The 23464-nt window shown below is 42.3% G+C and overlaps 1 protein-coding gene across 1 annotated transcript in view; it reads left to right on the forward strand.

The window, feature by feature from the left end:
- Positions 1-23464, forward strand: part of CAP2 (cyclase associated actin cytoskeleton regulatory protein 2) — a 221999-nt gene that overhangs the window by 193102 nt on the left and 5433 nt on the right. The window contains exons 8-11 of the mRNA XM_045298686.1: positions 8407-8596; positions 10486-10661; positions 11782-11905; positions 11993-12075. Coding sequence (XP_045154621.1) covers positions 8407-8596; positions 10486-10661; positions 11782-11905; positions 11993-12075 — 573 coding nt within the window. The remainder of the gene's footprint in view (positions 1-8406; positions 8597-10485; positions 10662-11781; positions 11906-11992; positions 12076-23464) is intronic.

Raw genomic sequence — 23464 nt, forward strand, 5'->3', positions numbered from 1 at the left:
GCTGGCCTTTTACTCTACCAAGCGTGATGCCATCTGGTCTCTCTTGATGACATGTCCAAAGTACATGAAATGAAGTCCCACCATCCTTGTTTCTAAGGAGCATTCTGCTGCTCTTCTTCCAAGATGGATTGGTTTGTCCTTCTGGTACTTCCAAAGTTTAATAAGTGTGTATTTCATTGTTTTAATTTGTAACTCCCTAATGACTTCTGATGCTGAGCCTCTTGTCATGTGCTTATTTATCACCTGTCTGTTTTCTCTAGTGAAATTCAATTCACTATAAAAATGGAACAGAGCCACATAATAGGTCCTGAGATTATGGTTCTCCAATGTAGAAATAAAATTAGAGTGAGTGTTATTTGCATTTGTAAATGCATTTGTAATGAAGGGTTCTTTTAGAAGGACCAGAAATCATCCAGGTATCTGCAAGTCAGCAGCATCTTTTGTTACACTTTTTTATTTTCTTCTGCAGATGTAGATCAGAGCAGGTCGCCTCTGTTTAGAGAAATGAATGCCGCCGTCTATTGCTAACATTGCAATTTCTCAAGACTTCATTGGTAAATAAGTGGGGAAGAAAGCCTTGTCATGTGTTGCCCTGCGGGCTTCCCCAAAGGATGCTCTCAGGTTCCCAGGACAAGCATTGTCAATTCCGAGGCTCTTCCAGGCCCTTGTCCTCAGCCCTTCCCAGCCAAGACTGTCCATTTGGTAGATGTCCTTCTTTATCTCAGACACACCAGAGAGACAGAGAGACTAACAGTTGCCACTGAACCGATTCTAACTAATGGAGAATTCCACCCATGCTCTGTGTCAGAGTAGAGTTCTGCTCCATATGGTTTGAAGTGGCTGATATTTTTGGAAATTGATCACCAGGTCTTTCTTCTAAGGTGTCTCAGGGGACTAGAACTGCCAGCCTTTGGGTTAACAAACAAGCAAGTAAGCATGTGTACCACCAGCCAGGGACTCCTCTCTATCTCCAGATTGCCCTAGTTCATGGGGGAATACACAAAATCTGTCCTCTGTCCCTGCCCCCTTTGCCTCCTAGTTCCTGTTCTTCCTCAGGGAATGGAGGCTCAGTTGCCTGTGGAGAGAAGTTATGTGATCCATTATTTCTCATTCAGTCTGGACAGCCTGGAGAAATCCCTCTGCCTCCCATGAGTTCTTATGTTTGAAATGAGGGGCAATACCCTGACATTGTTAATCCCTGGGCACGGGGTAAGGATTACATTTCAGAGCAATTTAAGCACTAAACAGAAAATCAATATGTACTTATAAGCATCCCATTGGTACAGTGGGTACTCAGAATAAAAATGAATACAGGAAGGGGCTAGCTTCTAGAACCAGGATTTGTTGTTGTTGTTGGTGGTGGTGGTGGTGTTAGGTGCCGAGAAGTTAGCTCTGACTCATAGCAACTCTGTGGACAACAGAGCAAAACACTGCTGGGGCCTGAGCCATCTTCACAATCGTTCTTAAGTTTGAGCCCATTTTTGCAGCCATTGTGTCCATCTTGTCTAGGGCCTCACTCTTTTTCCCTGCCCCTCTATGTGACCAGGCATGATGTCATTCTCCAGAGACTTGCCTCTCCTCACAACATGTCCAGAGTATGTAAGACTCACTCTCCTTGGCTCTTTCTGGCCTTACTTCTTCCGAGTCCGATCTGCTTGTTCTTTTTGCAGTCCGTGATACTTTGAACATTCTTTGCTAGCTTTGTAATTCAAGCCCATCGATTCCTTTTTGGTCTTCCTTATTCAGTGTCCAACTTTCGCATGTAGAGGAAACTAAAAAAATATATACCATGGCTTGGGTAGGGCACACCTTAGTCCTGAAAGTAACATCCTTGCTTTTCAACACTTTAACGAGGTCTTATGCAGAAGATTTACCCAGTGCAACAGGTCATTTGATCACATGCCTGCTGTTTCTGTGAACATTGATTGTAGATCAAAGCCCAATTAAATCCTTGACAGCCTCGATCTTTTCTCTGTTTATCATGATGTTACTTACTGGTCCATTTGTGAGGATTTGGGCTTTCTTGACATCAAGACACGTTGTAATCCATGTAACAAGTTGTAAGCCATCCTCCAAACTGTAATCTTTTGTCTTCATCAACAAAGTCTTCAATTCCTCCTCACTCTCAGCAAGCAAGTTTATGTCATCTGCATGTGCAGGTTGTTCACAAGCCTTCACCCAATTCTGCTGCCACGTTCTTCTTCATATAATCATATAACTACTGCAAAACCCATGGACAGGGCTGCTCAGAGCTGAGGTGACAGTGCCAAAGTCCAAGACTGCTCAGGTTCTCATAGGATCAAGACGTGTTCCGGAGTCAGGATTAGGAATGCAGTTGGCTGCAGTGGCAGTAGAGCAGTAGAGTCAGGAGGGAAAATCTTAGCTGGTGAGGCAGGTTGGTTGTTGCATTCCCTTCCAATACTTCAGTCATACACAGCCCAGCCAGAGGCCCACTTGCGTTGAGGCAGCTGGGACCTACCGTGTTTTGACCATCGTTATTGTTAGTAGTTGTCAAGTCAGCTCTGATTCATAATGACTCCAGGTAAGCTCAAAAGTCTTGCTACTGGGGCTCACTGCACTGATACGGGCATGGGTTTGTTCCAAGCAAAGCCTGTTTAAACATCTCACAGTGATTGGTGGATGGCTATAGGCAAGTTCTCTCAGTAATATACTTGCTTTGGTCTCTTTAGGGTGCCTTCCAAGGAAGGGATGTTCTTTGTGTGCCAGGAGCAGGGATTGGGGGGACAGTTTTGAGGGGAGAGCTAATATCAAATCTTGGGCAGAACTCTAGTAGCCATCTTCCCAAACCATTGAAGCTTTGTAACAAGTTTACAGAAATGCTGCCCCCCACAAAATACCAGGATTTGGATGAATGGAGTATTTGCAGGAAGGTAGGAAAGACCTCAGAAACGAGTGAAGAGAGGGAAGACCGTCCACATTGACGAAGGTAGAGGCTGTGGCTGAAGCTCAGGAACTGCGCGAGAAGATTGCAGAGTTGCATTTGACGCAATAGCTCCCGCAGCTGATATCTCGCATGGTTCAACGTTTTTAATTTTAAGTGAAAATCTTGGTCTCAGCGAGGCTGTGGTTTGATGGGTGCCGATGTGTTGCTTAAAAAACTAGCTTAACAAGCTGCTCTTTCCAGTCATCTTTTAAGCGACATCAAAGCTGATAAAGTTGATCTTCTGGAGTGAACTCTAGCAAGGGTTAGTCTTAGAATTTCCAATAAAATCCAGAGTCAGGTTATGGTGAGCGTTTTTGTTTGTTTGTGGCAGAGGGGAGATTCCAGAGGCATAATCTTGATAGACTTTCTCCAAGGACACAGGATGCTCTCTGGAGGTGATTAGGAAGAAATTTGGGAAATTTAAAACTGTGGGGGAGTGCAGGACTGGAAGGTTGCGCCTATGAGTTTGTTCCCGTCATGATAATGAACCTTCTCATCATTGGAGGGTAGAAAGAGCAAAGCTGTCTTGTTGGATATTCAGCCTGGTCTTGCCCCTTCAGACTTTTTGTGTTGTTGTTGTTGCTCCTAAAACACACACCCTCTTAAAAGAAACACAATTTGGGTTCCTCAAGGATATCAAAAGGAGTCCTAGTGATGCAGTAGGTTTTGTGCTGGGCTGCTGACCACAACGTCAGCAGTTTGAAACCACCAGCCACTCCACCGGAGAAAGTTGTGGCTTTCTACTCTCATAATGAGTTAGTCTTGGAAACCCACAGGGGCAGTTCTACTCTATCCTACAGGGTCGCTGTGAGTCAGGACTGACTCAATGACAGGCAGTCTAGTATTGGTCTGGGAGGGATACCAAATCTGTCTATTTGACATGGTATCATATCAGAGTAGAGGACTTTGGGGGGAAGGAGTAGAGAGATGGAAACCCCACCTTCAGAAGTATGTGGACCTAGGTGGATGATATGTCAAGAATCAATGGCCTTACATTTTGATATTTGCGTTCAATAAAGGTTTCTTTGATTTTATAGCAATAGTCTCACCCCCATGCGCCAGAACAGAAAGATGGCTGTGCGCCTTCAGGATTGTTTGCTTGCATCCCCTGTGTGCCTGAGTGCCTTCCAAATGAGGGGCTCCTCTTCTAGCACTTTGCAGATGATGTTCTGTTTTGACCCATAGTTTGCATATCTGATTTTCAAAAGTAGATCACCAGCTTTCTTCCTCATCTTCCTTGCTCTGAAAGCACCACTGAACCTGTCCACCACGAGAGGCTCTACAGCTATTGGAAATACAAGTGACATCACTTCCAGCACCATGGCAATACATGAGCCTCCACAGTACCACAAACTGACCAATAGATTGTAGTTCACTTGATTAATGCCTGTTTAAAAAGGCATCAAAAGAGGAGCTGCTACCAAGGGCACAAATAGAATGTAAATGTTTACAAAATAATGGTGAAACATATGTACAAATATGCTTGATACAATTGATGTATGCATTGTTATAAGAGCTGTGGGAGCCCCTAATAAAATGATCTTAAAATAAATAAATATTTGTGTTTTTAAAAAAGGTCCACTGACTAAAAAATAAAAGAAAAAAGTTCACTGACTATAGCATAAAGAAATTCCCCCAAAGCTGGGTTTAGACTCAAGCAGGTGCATGCTTACATTATGTCTCTGCCATTAACCAGTGGTTTAATATTAGAGCCACCTTTCTCATTTTCTATTTTACATTCTCTCAAAGAGGGATTCCAATACAGTCTGTGTAATAGCATTACGATGATGAAGATTAATCTCAACCTCCAGCATGGAATGGAGTGGTGATTCCCCAATTGTATGCACTTTGGAATCATCTAGGGGGCTTCAAACAATCTAAATGTCTGTGTCCCACCTCAGATCCCCAGATGACGCTTGGGTTCAGACAAATGTAGGAAGTCCTGGAATAGTGTATTCAGTATTCAGTAGCTGTGAAATATACCATAACCCAAAGCCCATTGATTTCGATTCAATTCCAACTCACAGCAACCCAATATAGGGATTCCAAGGCTGTACATCTTTATAGGAGCAGACAGCCTCATCTTTCTCCCAAGGATGGCTGGTGAGTTTGAAATGCCAACCTTGAAGTTAGCAGTCCAACGCTGCCAACCCAACAATGCCAATGACACCCAGCAACACCCTTCCTAGGTATATACCCAAACGAACTGAAAGTAGGGACACAAACAGATATTCAACCCCATTCACAATAACCAAGAGGTGGAGACAATCCAAGTGTCCACCAGCAGATGAATGCACGCATATAAAATGTGATCTCTCTATACAGTAGGGTCTTACTTACCCATAAACAGAAGCACCGTTCTGATGCATACTACAATGTATGGGGACTAGAACACATTATTCTGCGTGAGACGAGGTAAACACAAAAGGACATGGTCTTTCATACATGTAGGAAAGACCCAGAGAGGGCAAATGCATAAAGACAAAACTTGTAGCTGTGGTTACCTGGGATGGGTGGAAGAAGGGTGGGGAGGCATTTTCTCAAGGGCTATTGAGTTTCTGTTTGGAGGATGTCAAAATGTGGAAACATACAGTGGTGATGGTGGTACCCCATGGTGAATGTGATAAATGTCACGGGGTGGTCTGTGTCAGAGAAGCCCTGGGTAGGATAATGGGTTATGCACTGGGCTGCTAACCTCAAGGTCAGCAGTTCAAAACCACCAGCCACTCCGTGTGAGGAAGATGAGGTCCTATTCGGTCACTGTGAATTGGAACTGACTAGAGAGCCATAAGAAGATTGTCGATGTAAAAAAAAAAATGGCTAAAGTAAGACATGCTCTGTATATATAGTTCACCCCGACAATTCTTTTAAATTTATATATATCTGAGAATAGGTGAGGAAAATCAGTGCCCGGCCCACACAGTCTAGGCCAGGCTATTTGACTCCTTTCCATTTCTCTCTGCTTTTAATTTTTATTTTTTAAAGGGCGCTTGGGTGAGGGCAGACTGAGCTTCCAGCAATGACTGAGTCCTGGCTTAGTGCCTCAGCTGGCACAAGAAACTAGTCTGTGAGGGAAAGGCCCACGGAAAGAGAAGAAGAGAAAGAGGCACAGATCTGGCATGCTGTGAGAGGCAGCCACGGAGATCCAGTTCAGGACTGTTGGATGATCAGTTGATTTTGAGCCCTTTGTACAGTAAAGCCCCTGAATGCTAATTGCCATGTAACCTTGGAAACCAGAGCTCCGCATTGTGTGCCCTCCAGGGCTGGTACAGGAATGAGCCTGGGCACACAAAGGCTTGGTCTGAGGCAGGGTTTCAACGAGGCCTGAGTGCTCTTACTTACTTTATTTATTTTTTTTTTTGGCTTTTATTTTCAACATTTGTTGCAGTAAATCCTTTGTTTAGTGTTCCTGGATCAGCCATCTGAATGTATCAAAGTTCCAAAAAGTTGAGTATGTGGTTGATGGGTTTCCATGCCTTTTCGTGGATTTTGGAATGCAGCTCTGAATTTTGAGAGCCAGGGAACCACTTGGATTTAAAATCGGCTCAACTCCCCTTTCCCCAGGACAGAGTGATAAAGCTGCAGTGTTTCTGGTGGGGGTGGCAGATGGTGACCTCTCCCCTGCCAATATGAGTTTGGGGGTGGGTTTTTTATTTTTCCAATAGTTTTATCAGCATATAATTCACATATCTTACAGGTCAGTCACATCAAGAAGAGCTGTATGTGTCACTATGAATTTTTAATAGGCTTACAAATAAAAGTAATACTGTGTGGTCCTTAGCATCCAGAGTAGAGGACGAGAAATATCATGTGATATGTCAATATGATATTTTCTTGATGACTGAAAGCAAATTCTTGAATTTCAACCCAGAATATAATAGAAAGCATTTAAGATCCTGAGGGAGTGAGGAGGTGCGGAGGGGTGGGGGGTCCTTTTTGAGAATGGTCAGTCATTTTCTTGATCCAAGACCCCTAATGGAGTCAGGCTGATCTGGCTCAGAAACAAAAAGACCAAAAAAAAGAGTGTCAATTATATCTGCAGCAGCCAAGCCCTGCAGGCTGTTGAGTCTTTTAAGCCAGGCACGTTGAATAAGAGAAGACTTTTTTTCTGTGCAGTGTAACTCTGCCCCTAACAGGGTTATACAAGTACTTTGAGAACAACCTGGAGGCTTTGTTTTTTCTCAACAGAAAACGACGACAGAGAGCAATGCACTGTCACTCAGTCCATTCTGACTCGCAGGCACCCTGCAAAAGCGTGCTGATGCTTGGCCCACCTTTATGGGAACACATAGCCCCCAAAACTCCCGGCTGAAGTTGGCTTGAAAACAAGGCTATGGCTGCTGGTTAACACTCAGTGGCTCCTGGACCCTGTGACCCAACATTTTATATTTGATGGGGACAGTATGTGGCATTTCTATATGCCTTTCTCTTAACACTTGCTGGGAATTTGTTCTATTTTCACTAGGATAAGGAACTAGCCTCTAGTTCCTTATCCTATGTGTGCAATCGTACTTCTGGGCTTAAAAGCAGAATGATGCCAAAGTCCATAGTGTATATGTGTCTTTGACCTCCTTGCTTCAAGCTCTGGGTGAAGGTGCTTTCAAATCATTAAAACAAATTCCTTTGTTTTCCTTTCTGCTTTTGCACTTTTTCAAGATGTTTGAAATACTTCACAAGAATTAATCTTCTTTAATGTTTTAAATCAATCTCTTTGTGCTATCACCATTTGCAGTCCCTTGAATTTACTAGAACTAAATATTGAAAACAAAGGCTGCCTTTTACAAGGGATTTCAAGGTCTTGTTCAGGAAGGACGGACTTGTGGGTGATCCACTAAGAATCAGTTGGTATTGGATAGGCCAGCAGGTGGGCTGTGGACCCTGGTCACCTCCCGGTTTGACAAGCATCCAGGTCACCTGTGGGCCTTGTTGGGAATCAGTGTGAGACACACCTACATATAAATTATATAAATTAAATTAATGTCTAGAGAAAGGATTTCAGACTCTTTCTCCAGCTAATCGGAAAAGATTCAAAACCATCTAATAACTGTGCCATGTATTTGAGTGTTTTCCCTCTTACCTGGTGGTAGCAATTATGAGTGTCCTCAAAGAGGCAATTCTCTAATCAAATGGACCACTTTTTTTCTTATGATCTGAACTTGGACGACGCAGGCCTTTGTTGACCTGGGGGTTGTCAAGGGATCTCCTGGGCAGGCAGAGTCCATGTGCAGAGTGGCATGGCTTGTCCCCATCCACGTTCCCAGGGCAGATTGTGCTTTCAGATCCAAGGCCTCTCAATCAGACCCTGATGCACGAGTGCAACCCTTGGCCACCCACTGGGGGGTCTCGAGCCCACACCATTGCTGTCAGTAAGCTAGCTGTAAGTGACACTGGCGAAGTCTCAGTGCTCCTAGAGAGCACCCATCTCAATGCGAACCATGCTTTCCATCTTCTCTCGTCCACAGGGTCCTGTTGCATCGACTGCATCAGCATTGGCAGCCCTCTCCCCAGGCCCTGGCCTTCCTCCACCTCCTCCTCCTCCACCTCCTCCAGGACCTCCTCTGCTTTTTGACAACAAAGACAGAAAAGAAGAGTCCTCTCCTTCACGCTCAGCTTTATTTGCTCAGCTTAACCAGGGAGAAGCAATTACAAATGGTGAGAAAGCAGGGGCAGGAGGCTGCCTCCCTTTCCTAGATCTCCCCCACACCCACACAGAGGGATACATCCTACTCTCCCCTCCTCAGCTGCCAGGAAAGCAGAAGCCTGCAGTATGCCCCCCTCTCTGGGCAGATGGGCAGACTCCGGGGACTGCTGCAGTGGAAGATAATTCCAGGGTTTCTGTCTTGGCCTGTACTGCATCACCACCTCAGCCCCACCTTCTACAAGGGTGGTATCAGAGACATCAAGTAAGACACCAATGTCAACAACAGCCCTCCTGTCCTCAGGCCACATCCAGGCCACATCCTCATGAGAGACCGTTAAACTGTAAATGATTGAGACATAAGTCTACCATTATTTATTTGTGTCCTCATGAAGGCAAAGATAGGTCAATGATCTAGATCCAAATATCAAACCTGTTGCTATCAAGTCGATTCAGATTCAGAGAGTCATTCACAGGGTGGCCAAGACTGTAAATTTCCATGGAAGCAGACTGCCCCATCTTTGTCCTGTAGAGCTGCTGGGGCTTCGAACCACCATCCTTTGGGTTAGCAACCAAGCACTTAACCACTGCACCACTGCTTTGTGGGTGTGGGTGCGCGCGCACACGCAAGAAGGGACTTCAAAAAGTTCCTGGAAAAAAATTATCCTTTCATTTCATTTGTCCAGACATTTTGTATATATTGTGGAATATTTAAGGAGTCCTTCCCTACTCCCAGAAAGAGTTAGTGTCTTTTGAACTATGGAATGGCATGATGTCTGCATTATCTCCTAATGGTTTGGGGAAAAAATAATAATGAAATAAATTTAAAATAATGATACTATTAAAACTGATTTTTTTTTAAAAATTACAGTCTCAGAAACCCACTGGGCAGTTCTACCTGCCCTATAGAGTTTTTTGGTTTGGTATTGTCACCATGGCTAAGACACGAACCAAAAGGTTTGAATCCACACGTTGACTCTTCAGAGCAAAGCATGGTGGTCTGATTCCATAAATTTTCCAACCAACAGAACCCTGGAGGTTGGTGGGGGGTCCTTCTCTGTTACACGGGGATGCTTTAAGTCAGAAGCAACTTGGCATTCAACACCAGCAACAAGGACATTGAAAAGGCGTCAGGTTCAGCGGCACATGCATTCTACCAAGCAGGATGACAACCTTGTTTTTGCTCTGGCCATGGAGTCAGCACGATGATGTCAGTGTCCCTGTGCTCTGGGCTAGGAGCAAAGGACCCAACATTTGCCTCTGCTTTTCAGCAGCTGTGGGGTCCCTTGTAGGCATGGCCTACAAAGTAAACAGCAGGAATGGTGACCTTGAGGTCCCCTGTGTTCTCTGGCACATTCTTACTGGGATGCCTTAATTGTGTAGGCTGTGTTTAAGCCCTGGTTGATCCGTGAGGTAAGAAGTGCACTCTGGGATGTTTTTGATGAAGTGGTTTGTGTTTTGTTTTGTTTTGTTTTGTTTGCAAAGTTCTTATCATCTCTAGTTCCCTGAAAAGAGGTTATCAAATTTTAAGCTGACCTCCAGGCTTCCATCAAGGAACTCTGGTGGCAGAGTGCTTGCACATTGGGCTGCTAACCACAAGGGCAGCAGTTCAATACCCCAAGCATTCCGCAGGAGAAAGATTCATCAGAAAGCCACAGGGGCTGTTCTAACCAGTCCTATAAGGTGGCTATGAGTCAGAATCAACTCAATAGCAGTGAGTGAGCACTTCTATCAACTCTACATTTATACAAGTTTCAGACTCTGCATCCTAACCTTGAGAAATCACCAGATTGTTAAGAAAATATTTCTACCAAACATTCTTGTGCCGTTTACACCCTGTCAGTCTCAGACCGTTCCCTCTGCACATGCTGTAAAGGATTCTGTCTATTTGTTACGTCTCTAGGACTCCGGCATGTCACAGATGATCAGATGACACATAAAAACCCCAGCCTGCGGGCTCAAGGTGGACAAGCTCGGTCTCCAGCCAAAATCCAGGCTCTGGCTCCCACAGCTCCCAAATCTGAGCCTTCCCAGAAGCACGCTCCTGTGTTGGAATTGGAGGGAAAGAAATGGAGGGTGGTGAGTGGTTCCCTGTAATCTCTCTTTGGAATGTCGTTTGACACACAGACCAACAGCAAAGCCACTTACTTAGGGATTCCAGAGGGAAGTGATGGAGGCAGAAGGCTGCCAGCTAGGATCGAAGACAGGACATTTCTGAATGTATCTGCATGCCATTCCCCAGACATCAGGAGAGACCACTTTGGGGGGGTGGGGGTGGGGGAGCAGAAGTCTGGGTGGCCTGGGCCCCATTCCATCAGTGCTTGTACATCTCATTGCATCTCACTGAGGGGAGACTTACATAAACTAGCCCTGAAGTAGTCACCCTCCAGTTTCAGGGCAAACCCTTTGACCAGGACAAAGGGACTTTGAATGCAGGGGCAAGGTGGCAACAGGACCAACCAGGGGCTTCCCTAAAGACTGAAGCCCAAGGGTGAGTTGTCATTGAGTCGGAGCATGTCCCACATGTGTCAGAGTACAGTTGTGCTCTACTGGATTTTCTGTGGCTGGTTTTTTGAAGTGCTTTGGGGGACCTAGAATGGCCAGCCTTTCAGTGAGCAGCTGGGTGTAGTGACTACACCACCCAGAGACTCCTGGTGACCCATAAAGGCATGGTGCTTAGCCAGCCTAGTTGTCTACCTCCTTCTGGACTGTGCCACAGAATCACTACCTCCAGACACAGCCTCCACCCCTCAAGCAAAAGCTCTCACATCCCCTCCTGTACCCACCCACTAGCCAAGGCAACCTGACAGCTGTGCATTTGAAAACTGGCACTGACCTCCTACCAACCAGTAATCTTATCTCTGTCTGTCAGTGCAACCAAGAGCCCTTGTTGGTGCAGTGGGTTAAATTTGGGGCTTCTAACTCCAAGGTTGGTGGTGTGAACCTACCAACAGCTTCTTGGGAGAAGGATGAAGTTGTCTGATCCTGCAAAAATGTAGTCTTTTTAATTCCAAGGGGTCATTTCTACTCTGTGCTATAGGGTCGCTATGAGTCGGAATCAACTCGATGGCAGTGGATACACATATGAAGATGGAAAAGCCTTTAAAGCAATAATCAATGCTGAGCTCTGTATTGCATGGCAATTTCCGAATGCAGTCTATCTCTATGCACTCATGCTAGGCATATGTTTCAATTTTAGGAATACCAAGAGGACAGGAATGACCTTGTGATTGAAGACATTGAACTGAAACAAGTGGCTTACATTTTCAAATGCAACAAATCTACTCTGCAGATGAAAGGAAAAATCAATTCCATTACAATTGGTAGGCAAGAACGATGGATCTGTGCTTGCTATATCATGAATAATCATTCTGCCATGTGTTTAATGAAGTTTGTTTGTTCATTTCTAGACAACTGTAAGAAGTTTGGCCTTGTATTTGACAATGTGGTGGGCATTGTGGAAGTGATCAACTCCAAGGACATTCAAATTCAGGTACGCAGCTCTTGCAACCACACTGTACAGCCTCCATCCTCTCTGTGAGGGGGTGCCCTTGCCCCTCAGATCTCCCTGGAAAACTACTTGTGCTTCAAGACACTGTTCTGTCCTTCCCTCCTCTGTGAACCCCTATCTGCCTTTTCAGGTTACCAGCACATGTGGAGGGCAATCCTGTGTGTGTCAAAGTTGAACTTTGCTCTGCAGGGTTTCCAGTCGTTGATTTTTTGGGAAGTAGACTGCTAGACCTTTCTTCTAAGGTGCCCTGGGTTGACTTAAACTTGCAACTTTTCAGTTAGGAGCTAAGTTTGTTACCTATTTGGATCACCCTTAATGGTAGCTTCTCCAACTTCTTAGAAAGCATCCCCTTTTGCACTGCAAGCACTAGTTTGCCCTTGCCATTTCAAATTGAGAAAAGGTGTCTAATATGTATGGCCTCGGGATCTTGCACACAGTAGGTGTCCAATAAATATTTGGTGAATGGGTGCTTGGAAAGAATTGCTGAATGAATCAAAGATGCAAAGTGGCTCTTTGAGTGTAGCAGCACTATCCTATAACCACAGCATCCTGCTCAGAGTGCTTTTTTTCCCAGGGAAAAAAGATTCTAGATCAGGAGGAGGAAGAGATTTGCTGAAGTGTCAATGGAATCATCAGAAATACAAACCAGGGTGTTTGTTGGGCTGCTGTGCCAAGCAGAAGACAAGCTATGTTGTTCATGGTTTGGGTTTGGCCAAATGAGATTTTGTAGGAAATGCAAAGTCAGCAGACGTCTTCACTTCAGCCAACTCCAATGTCTACCCAATGCTACTCATTGTTACCCTGGGCTCCCAGAGCTTCCTAAGAGAGTTGGTGAAAAGAATTGGTTTTCTGGCTCTTTCCCTTTGGCTTGCTAAATGATTCACCACTGCCACCTTTCATTATAATGTGTTCCTCTGTCCATGGTCCATCTCACCATCTGCCCATTAGGGTTGCTCCAACATGTGTCCCTTTCATGGAAATAGCCCTAACAGGGCAGCATGAGACCTGGCCACTGATCACCCCCCACCAGGTGCACTTAGGAAGTCCACGTCCTGTCTTACCTCACTTCCCTGTCATGGTACAACCATGGTACATGGTTGGCTGGTGTGTTTAAGGTCCTCTTCTGTCTAAATTATACGCACTCTTGCCACTTAGTCTCTATGGAAGCATTTGTTTCCTTCACATAAATACTCAATCCCAGGCCCTATCTTCACTCTATTATGACTGTTCTGTATAATATCCAAGTCTTCTTATCCATGTGTAATCATTTCTCCACCAAGCCCATTCTTTTGTAGAAGACCATTTAAAACAAATCAGCCAAAGAGTTCCCCCCAGACAGACACTATAGCATTGCCTTCACTTTGTAAATGGGGAAACTTGACCAGGCTGGGAATAACATTTTAGATTTTGAGCTATGATTTATTTCGCAAGGCTGTGCTCAGCACATCCATTTGCTAAATATTGACCAAACATCTCACCAAACATCTCTGCTACACGCTCTGTGTTAGGCTGGGTTTTTTTTTTTTTTTTAGAGGAACAAAACCAGAAACAATTACTGGATTTGTTCCTCTAAAAAAAAAAACCAAAAAACCAAAACCCAGCCTAACACTCATATATATGTACAAGAAAGAGTATTATATCAATCTGCCCAACTCAAGTCTCTACGGTTGGCTGGAAAAGGCCCCTCTAGCTGGCCAATAAAGAAAGAAGGTGAAGTGGAAAGCTTGGAGATCACAGCAGGTGATTCAGAGCCACATGGACCCAAGGTCAGCAGGAACGTGGCAGGGCACCGACAGCTTCCAGGTCATCAGGCCATATGGATCACCAGCACGTGAAACCAAACACAGGGTCCAGTCAAACAGGAAGGAAAAGAGGGGCAAGAGAGACACCAGTTCTCCACAGTGTCTCTTATAAAAAGACCACACCGCCTCAAGGAGACATTATCAGGCTATGACTGTATTGTTAAATTGGACTCCATCCATATCTTCTTACAGATGCTGTCAAGTTAGCACACAACCTGGCCACCACACCATCTGCTGTTGTCAGTGCGGGTGCACATGCCAGACAAAAACCCTGCCCTCAGGAAGCTTACATTCCAGCAACTCTCTCTCTCAGTCTAATCTTTCCGACAGCCACCTTCACCCACTAGTCAACACTGCTTCCTCCAGAGGATTATGCATGAACAGGTGAAGGAATTCATCATCAGAAGAAATTCATTTCCTCAAAAAACATATGTGTTCACAGAAATTAATAATGAGTTCTCAATTTATTAAGCAGTGACGTCACTAGAAGACATTGGGGGCCTAGTGAGACCACGCTGTAATACTGGGCAACAAAATGACATTCTATCAGAAAATTTTGTGCAATGTTTCAACAGATAATTTTTTTAAATAAAATATCTCTTTAGTTAGTTATCTGACAATGTTTCAAAGCTATGCATAAGATTTTTAGCAACTGCTTTCTCCAAAGTGGGCAGCCAAGTCCTTCTTCGTATGTAGTCTGTTCTTAGTCTGGAAGGTTCTCTGAAACCTGTTCTTTTGGGTGACCCTACTGGTGTTTGAAACACCAATGACACAGCTTCTAGCATCATAGCAACACACAAGTCACCACAGTACAACAGAGTGGCAGGCAAGTGATTTGAATTGCAGTGCTAGGGAAGAATATTCAAAGTACCTGTGATAGTTACATAATCGGATGTCAATTTGGGACTTGAGAGGATTAAGAGGGAAAGGGTGGAGTCTAATCTGTCAACCGGATCATAGCCAATGTGGGCATGGCCTTCTCCTGAGAACTCTGGGAACTCTGGTATTTCCTCCTTGGCGGTGGGAGACACACCTTTTCTATGCTTACTCTCTGAGAGATGGTCTACTGACAAGACATATGGCACTACGCCCTGGGAGCTGGAGAAGCCACATGGACCTACCCTGATGCAACCAGATTTCTGGAGCTGGAGAAGTCACGAAGAGACCCCTGCCAGCGCTGAAATGCTTATGACACCACTGGATCCACAAGACTTCCAGCCCACTGGCCTGTTATCCTCCTGCATTCCGCATCATTACATGTATTTTACAAATCTGAAGAGGACTTTATAAATTGGTATCAGACATATGGACTAATGTTGGACGTATGGACTTTATCTGGGTGGAGCTGGGAAGTTTTCTCAATATCCAATTGCTCTTGTATATAAACCTCTTTCTTATATACATATTGATGTCTCTGAATTCATTTCTCTAGTCTACCCAGACTAACACCGCACCAGAATGATAAGCCCATCTGTCTTGGAAGACGTCCAGTCAGGGTGCTCCGTAGAAACAAGGATAGTGAAACTTCATCTCACCTACTTTAGACATGTTGTCAGGAGAGCCCAGACCCTGGAAAAAGGAGGCATAATACTTGTCAAGGTGTAGGGGCAGTGAAAAAGAGTAAGTCACTTGAGGAGATGGGTCGACACAGTGGCTATAAGAATGAGCTCAAGCACAGGAATAATTGTGAGGATGGCGCAGGGCTGAGCAAAGTTTTGTTCTGTTGTGCATCCGGTTGCTGTGGATGGGAACTGACTCAATGGCACCTCACACCAATAACAACATAGTGCATTATAACAGCAAAAGAATGCTTATAAGCTCATCTTTTGCGTATCAATAACAAGGTTAAAACTCTGTGCTAGTTTACTTTTTGAACCTTCTCCTGCACTCCTAAGTAGCCCTGGTGGGGTTTTGAGTTGGCCTAGTAACCACAAGGTCAGCAGTTCACAACCACCAGCCACTCCACAGAAGAAAGATGAGACTTTCTACCCACCTAAAGAGTTGCAGTTTGGGACCTCTGGCTTGGAGCTAGTTTGTGGCAAGATGGCCAAATAGGCCAAGAAGGTAGGGGCCATGGGTCAAGGTGAAGGAAATTGAAATCAGCCCATATGCCAAGTCCAGTTGCTACTTCTGCGGCAAAACCAAAATGAAGAGCAGAGCTGTGGGGACCGGGCACTGTGGTTCCTGTATGAGAACAGTAGGTGCTGGTGCCTGGACCTGGGAGACCACCCCAGCTCTCATGGTAAAGTCTGCCAGCCGAAGACTGAAGGAACTGAAAGACCACCCACTGAAGCTCCACTGTTCAAAACATCTCTTGCCTGTAATACATGGGCATTTTTAATGTTGTTGTTGTTGTCTTTTAAGTTACAGTCTTGGAAACCCACAGGGGCAGTTCTACCTTTTCCTTAAGGGCCACTATGAGCCAGAATCAATCAACCAGATGACTGTTAATTTGAGTTTGTTCTTGGAATGCACTCCTGTGAAAGCTATCATTATGACCCGGTTGCAATGGTGCTTTGAATCACGTGGCTACCAGCCCAAACTGTTGTTTTCGTTGCTGCTAGTGTTTTTATAGTCACTTATTTTGTCCAGTTTTCTGGAGTCTCGGTTACAATATGGTGGTCATTAGTACTTGTAATCTTATAAAAAAGCAAGAGCCTTTTTGAGACTAAGGTGGTAACAAAAAGAAAAGGAGAAAATCAGAAAAGACTTCCACCCAATTATCTATATAATATTGCAAGTAACAAGAAAATTTAATGTATAAAGATTTTACAAAACAATTTTATTAATATTCCTATGATCCATGAAACACTGTATTTAAGTGGCTTATATAATCATCATATATTAGTCTGTGATTAAAATTAATAAGAAACTTTTTTTCTGGTTACTGTTTGGTTTGTTTTTATTTGTTTGCTTTTTCATTAAAAGATAATTTTATTGGGGGCTCTTCTAGCTCTTATAACAATCCATACAGCAAATCCAATATGTATCAAGCATATTTGTACAGATGTTGCCATCATTGCTTTCTAAACATTTGCTTTTTTTTGAGCTCTTGGTATCAGCTCCTCTTCTTTTTTCCTCCCTCCCCACCCCAACCCTTGTGACCCCTTGATAAATTATAAATTTTTATTATTTTCGTATCTTACATTTCAAAGGATTCTCAAGTGTACAAAGGAACCCTGTTGGCATACTGGTTATGTGTCGGGCTGGTAACCCGACAGCAGTTGGAAACCACCAAACCGCCCCTTGGGAAAAAGATGGGGCTTTCTGCTCTCATAAAGAGTGACAGTCTCAGAAACTCACAGGGGTAGTTCTATCCTGTCCTATAGGGTTGCTATGAACTGGCTGTGTTAGTCTCGGTACATTAGAGAAACAAATTCACAGAAACTCATATGCATAAGAGAGAGTTTTATATAAAGGTTAAGTGGACATTAAGAAAACATCCCAATCCAGTGCTGCCCAAGCCCACAAGTCCAACATTAACCCATATATCCAACACCAATCCACAAAGTCTTCCTCCATCTGACAAAACACATGCAATGATGCCAACTGCAGGAGGAAAGCCAAGTCAGTGAAGGTGTAAACATCTCAGCGCTGGCAGGGGCTCCACATGGCTGCTCCAGCACCCAGGGCTGCATTGGGGTAGGTCCATGTGGTTTCTTCTCAGGGATGTCTTGCAGGAAGTGAGCCTTGGCAGTTAAAGCAGAGAACTGGCTAAGGCAGCTTCACCCTGGTCCAACCATCAGAAAGCAAGAGACCCAAGAACCAGAAAGGTGAGGCTCACTGAGCCATTTATCCCTCCGTTCTTCGATTAACCCCACATGTGTTTATTGGCCAGGTTGGCACAATTAACTATCTCATTGGCATTGACTCAATGGTAGTGAGTTTGGTTTGGGGTTTTTCTAACGTACCACACATTACCACAACATGTGACACCAACCCTAGAGATATCGCTGTTCTGAAATGCTATATTGGATAGTAGGACTTTTTATGTCAAGAGCAATCTTTCTTCTCCTTCACAGAACATCGTTATAGAAAATAGAAACACCATGAAGTCACCTTCCATGCAAGAGATGAAAGTGCATGGTGCCAGGCTTTTCTCATCATAGTATGCTACAGTTCAAATGTGTCTTGCTAATGATTTCACCCACGCCCCCTTTTATTTTTAAGAGTTTAATTCAAGGTCCCTTACTTATATTCTTAGAGAAGTGGGACTGAGTCTCATTGAGGAAACAATCCATCAGAAGGTAACAAAATTTTAATCTTATTATATCCCATTAAAAAAAATAGAACATCCAGATGAACTAACTATTAAGACATAAACCATTAAAAAAGTCCTAGATGAAAGTAGTTCTAAATATTCATTAGCTCTCTGGATGGTGAAAAAAAAGTGGAAGCTTAAAAGTAAAGGAACTTACTTCTTAAAGATGATGATGGTGTTAGGGGTCCCTGAGCTGGTTTCAGGTCCTAGCAAGCCTATGGACAACAGAGTGACACAAGGCCCGTCCTGTGCCGTCCTCACCATTGTCCTTTTAAAAGACAGATTTTTACATTTCAAAATTATATGGACATAAAAAGATTATAAATTATCAAGGGTTCATGAGGAAGGGGGTTTGGATGAGCTGATACCAAGGGCTCAGGTAGAAGGAAAATGTTTTAAATGTGCTTGACACAATGGGTGTATGCATGGATTGTGATAAGAGCTATAAGATCCCCCAGTAAAATAATTTTTAAAATTATATGGAATGAGGTACTATTTGGCCATCAAAGGAACAATTTAATGATGCCCATGTTTTCTTGTTAGGAAGAAAGAAATGTAGAGCACGGTTTTATATTTTATATATACACATATATTTACATATATGAATAGAAATGGATACATAGATAATTATCTATACCTGATAACCCTAGAAAAATATCAGAAAAGAAATAGCCTATTCTGTAACCAGATTACCTGTCAGAAACTCATAGCAATAGTCATACTTCATTGTAAAATGTTTGAAGAGTTCTCATTAAAGTCAGTTAAAAGACAAACATATCTCCCATCTAATAATGCATTAGAGACTATAACTATATAATAAGACAGAAAAAAATCAGAAAATAAACAGTTGAAAAGGAAAGAAACAAAAAATGTCCTTATTTGCCGAGAAAATGAAGATTTTATTTTAAAATGAAAAAGAGAGATCTTGACATAAATTAAAAACTGAAGACAGATTCAATCAGCTGCTTGGATAGGGTATCAACATACAAAAATCAACAGCATATTTTATACCACAAGTAAATATCAGAAAATGTCATCAAAATAACATTAAGATCAAATTTAAATGTTGTAACTTATTTAGGAAAAACCTACACAAAAGATATTCGTAAGAACAAAAAAAAATAGATGTAAACAACTGGACAGGAGAGCATCAATATGAATTATATCCATTTATTTATTCGTGTATTTAATAAAATTTGGTTCAAAATGTCAACAGGGTTTTTCCCCAAAATGGTCTTAACCCGATAATGCCTAAAGTTTTAATTTCAGAAAAAAAATTTTTGTTTTTATTCTTTACTTTCATAGTTATCAATATATATAACAACCAAAATATATTAAAAATATGTAAAATTTTCAATGTTTTTTAAATGTAACCAAATTGTCACATTCATCCATATAAGAATACTAGCTCCCAAGTTGAGTTCTGCTAACACCGGTTCAATTTTTTCTGAATATATGAAAAAATCCTACATGATGCCTTTGTCATCACAAAGAACAAACCATTTGCATCCCCACTTGTGCAGTTTGCTGAGTATATATTGTTTTACGCTTGATCTACTTTTGAATGGAACTATCTGTTCATCCACGCATAACATTTGGGGCATTGGTATTTCCCGAAACTTTTTTTGTAAATGGTCTGTCAAAGGCCGTATCTTGAATAATGTATCTGTTTTCTCATTAGGTAAGGGACTTTGTGAATTATCATTGAAGTGAATCTTGGACTTTATAACTTCCCATCTATCTCTACATATCACTTCTGATACAAAAGGGCAGTTTAGTTTGCTCTTCCAATATAAACGTGAATTTGAGAGCTTCACCATCGACATAGCAAGCAGTGGACCCCAAAATTGCTCTAGTTCCTGGCTACTCAGTGCAAGAGGTTTATTGGGATTTTGCTGGATTGCATAAAGATTTGATTGGTCGACAATATGAGTAATGATATCCTTCAAGAAAAAATGTCTAAGCTATTCAACAGGACATTTTACTAGCCCAGAAGAATCTATTTTTCCTAACCATTCAGGCATAGGTCTAGCTGTACCGTCTCCAGAAATGTTCCACCAAAGAGGAATTCTTCAGTTTCTTGATGTAGATGACTTTGAACTCGTAGTTATTGGAATTGATTCTTCAACTTCAGCAACTGAAGTTTCTAACTCATCTTCACTAGTATTATCATTAGCAACTACGAGGTCTTCTAATTCATCCAAATCAGAATAATAGGGCATATATTCATTCCCTATCATGGGAAAAATAAAAATTGTTATTAAAATTGTTTGAATAACAATATAACTAAAATTTTATATTGTAAAATAAAAAATGTTAAATATAATACACATTTTATTTACCAATTTCATCCATATTAGCATCTGGTTCCTTCTCTGAGTCTGTACCGCTTCCATCTAGGCCATAAATTCTGTTTTCCATTAAACAAATCACAATCCATGCTGTGGTGATTTTTGTCCCCGTCCATTCAAAAGACGAACATAACAAATTCGTTACGTTTTGAGAAAGCGGAAATATATAATAAATATCATGTTTTTATGAGTATTACACCTCTGACAAAAAAACCCTACAGGTTTATGAACATATACAAAAAATATCAACACTAAAACTTCACTAGATTGAAAATTATTGTAAAATGTGCTGAACGCCAACGACCGCGCAACCTCAAACACACAATCGGTCGAAACCTGTGCCACGATTCAAGCATTTTGCCGCTGAAATGTGTGACTAGCGATATGCATTTGTACTAGTGCGACAATTTCATCGACATCTTCGTCGGCTCCGAAAGCTTTATAATTTCGGTACCAGATACGTTTTAATTAAATGTTATGAAAACATCGTGCTCGGTGTTATAGGGTTAAATTTTATTTGGCAGGTAAATGGACAAAAATTGGTAAAACCATTTCAAAAAAGAGGAGCAAGAAGGAAGGACTATCTGGCCAAATTTTAAGTCAAATTTTTTAACTGGGGAAGAATACAAAAATAGACTAATGAGCCAGAATATAAAGCCCTAGCATAGAAACATATTGATATGTAACTATTACAGTTGATTAACCATGGGTCCTGGGCAGGGGGGAGGGGAGCATGTTGAATTCCTATCTGACACCATACATAAACCCCAAGATGTGAAAATAAATACTTTTTCAACTTAGAGGTGGAAACATAAAAGAATATCTCTCCATTTTTGAAAATAGAACAAATTACTGAGGCTTATGAAACAGGATCTACAAAGAAGAGGACAAATGCAGCTGACTACAGTAAAGTTACAAGCACAAATGATAACAAAGGCTTTAGAGACAGATAAAGATGAGCCATGGGTCTAAGAAATTACTGCAGCAAATAATCAAAATGGATTAGTGTACAGAATGTATAAAGAATGTAACACAAAACAACATAAAAGAAAGACTAAAACACAATAGAAAAACTAGCAAACAATATTAAGGCAATTCACAGAAATGGAAATGATTTATTGATGATTATAAGAAATTTTGTATACCTTACCGATTAGTAGCAGAAGTAAACATTAAAACCGCAGTTAGCTATCACCTTTCACAATCTCAGTTTACATATGGGCTACCCTCACTTTACAAGTAGCCATGTTTTCTGAAATGCATGCATGTCACAACAGTGCTCTTAAAAAGACTCAGAAAGCTAATTAGCAGTGGCCGAGAGATGAGAATGAGAATTTACAGTAGATGGGCATTAGCGATGTCTAACTATCACTGAATTATACACTGAAAATGGAGGAAGGATCTCCTTGTTTGAACATTTTATTTCAGGAATGATGTCAAAACATAAAGGGTGAAGGTGAAAAAGGATATGGACAGAGCTCATCGGGTTTTGACCCAGTAATTCTGCTTCTAGAAATCTATCCTAGGAAAAACAGTTCAATTTATGAGAGAGAAGAGAGACTAAGTATTCCAGAATTTGTTTGTTTTTACTTTCTTATGGAAAATTAAATTCACAAAAACCAAAGTTGAGACAGAATCAGTTCAAGTTCCAGGCACACTGACCTGCACAAGACCATACTCATCGCCTCCCACTCAGCGGAGAAGTTGCTCCTTAGCCCAATTCCCCAGAGAAGAACTGTTCTCCATTCCCCGAAATATTCACAGACTGTTGTTATCGCGAGCCATGGAGTGGATTCCAACTCATAACAATGCTGTAGGAGCTGCCCCACAGGCTTTTCTTTGTTATAATATTGATTGTTAGGTCTTTTCATCTGGTAGAGCCACTGGTGAGTTCTTAGCAGCTCAGAGCTTAAACATTGTATCATCCAGCTCATGTTCACAGACTAGCAGAGATGCAAGATACATGTATAGGAAGGTGGAGGGAGAAAGGGGAGAAGGGGGAACCAATCCCAATGATCTAAATATAATACCGTCCTTGCCCCCACCCCGAAAGGGATGGACAACAGAAAAGTGGGTGAAGGGAGACAGCGGATAGTGTAAGATCTGAAAATAATAATCACTTATCATATATCAAGGGGCCCCGAAGGTAAGAGGGTGGGAGAGGGGGCAAAAAGAGGAGCTGATACCAAGGGCTCAAGTGGAAAGAAAATATTTTGAAAATAATGATGGCAACATATGTATAAATATGCTTGATACAATTGATTTATGGATTGCATACGAGCCCCCAATAAAATGATTTATTTAAAAAAAATGAAAACGAACAAATCTAAAAGCAAAACAAAAAAAAAAAAAGACAATAAATGTTATCCTTGAATTATAAAGCAAAAAAGATACATGTATTTATGTAATCCACACTAGTGCAGTATCTGGGCTCCATGCCTGGCCAGTGGCCCTCATGAGCTTCCACCACCTGTCAATCACTGGAGGTCCCTGGGTTGCTGTGGTACTGTGAAAGTTTCATTGGAGCTTCCAGACTAAGGTGGAGCAGGAAGGTAGTCCTGATGAGCTATTTCCAAAATCTAGCCAGTGGAAGGCCAATTGATCACCAGAGTCAGATCTGCCATCTAGCATGTTCAGAACACAAGATGGGGCAGCATTTCCTTCACTTGTGCCTGGAGTCACCAAGAGCCAGGGACAGGGTGGGTGGCAGCCAGCAACACCAATATTTCACTATTGACCAAAATGCAGTCAAACTTACATGAGATGAGGCTTTCTACTCCCATAAGGAGTTACAGCCTTGGAAACCCACAGGGGCAGTTCTACCCTGTCCTGTTGAATCCCTATATGTTGGAATGGACTCGATGGCAGTGAGTTTTCATTAATGACCTTTTCAAGTACACAGGGCATTTCATTTCATGTGAATGTATACAGTGAACCCTCGTTTATCGCGGTTAATC

Source organism: Echinops telfairi, unplaced genomic scaffold (assembly GCF_000313985.2).
Source record: "Echinops telfairi isolate 266 unplaced genomic scaffold, ASM31398v2 ScPeMD7_7439;HRSCAF=8477, whole genome shotgun sequence".
NCBI lineage: Eukaryota > Metazoa > Chordata > Mammalia > Afrosoricida > Tenrecidae > Echinops > Echinops telfairi.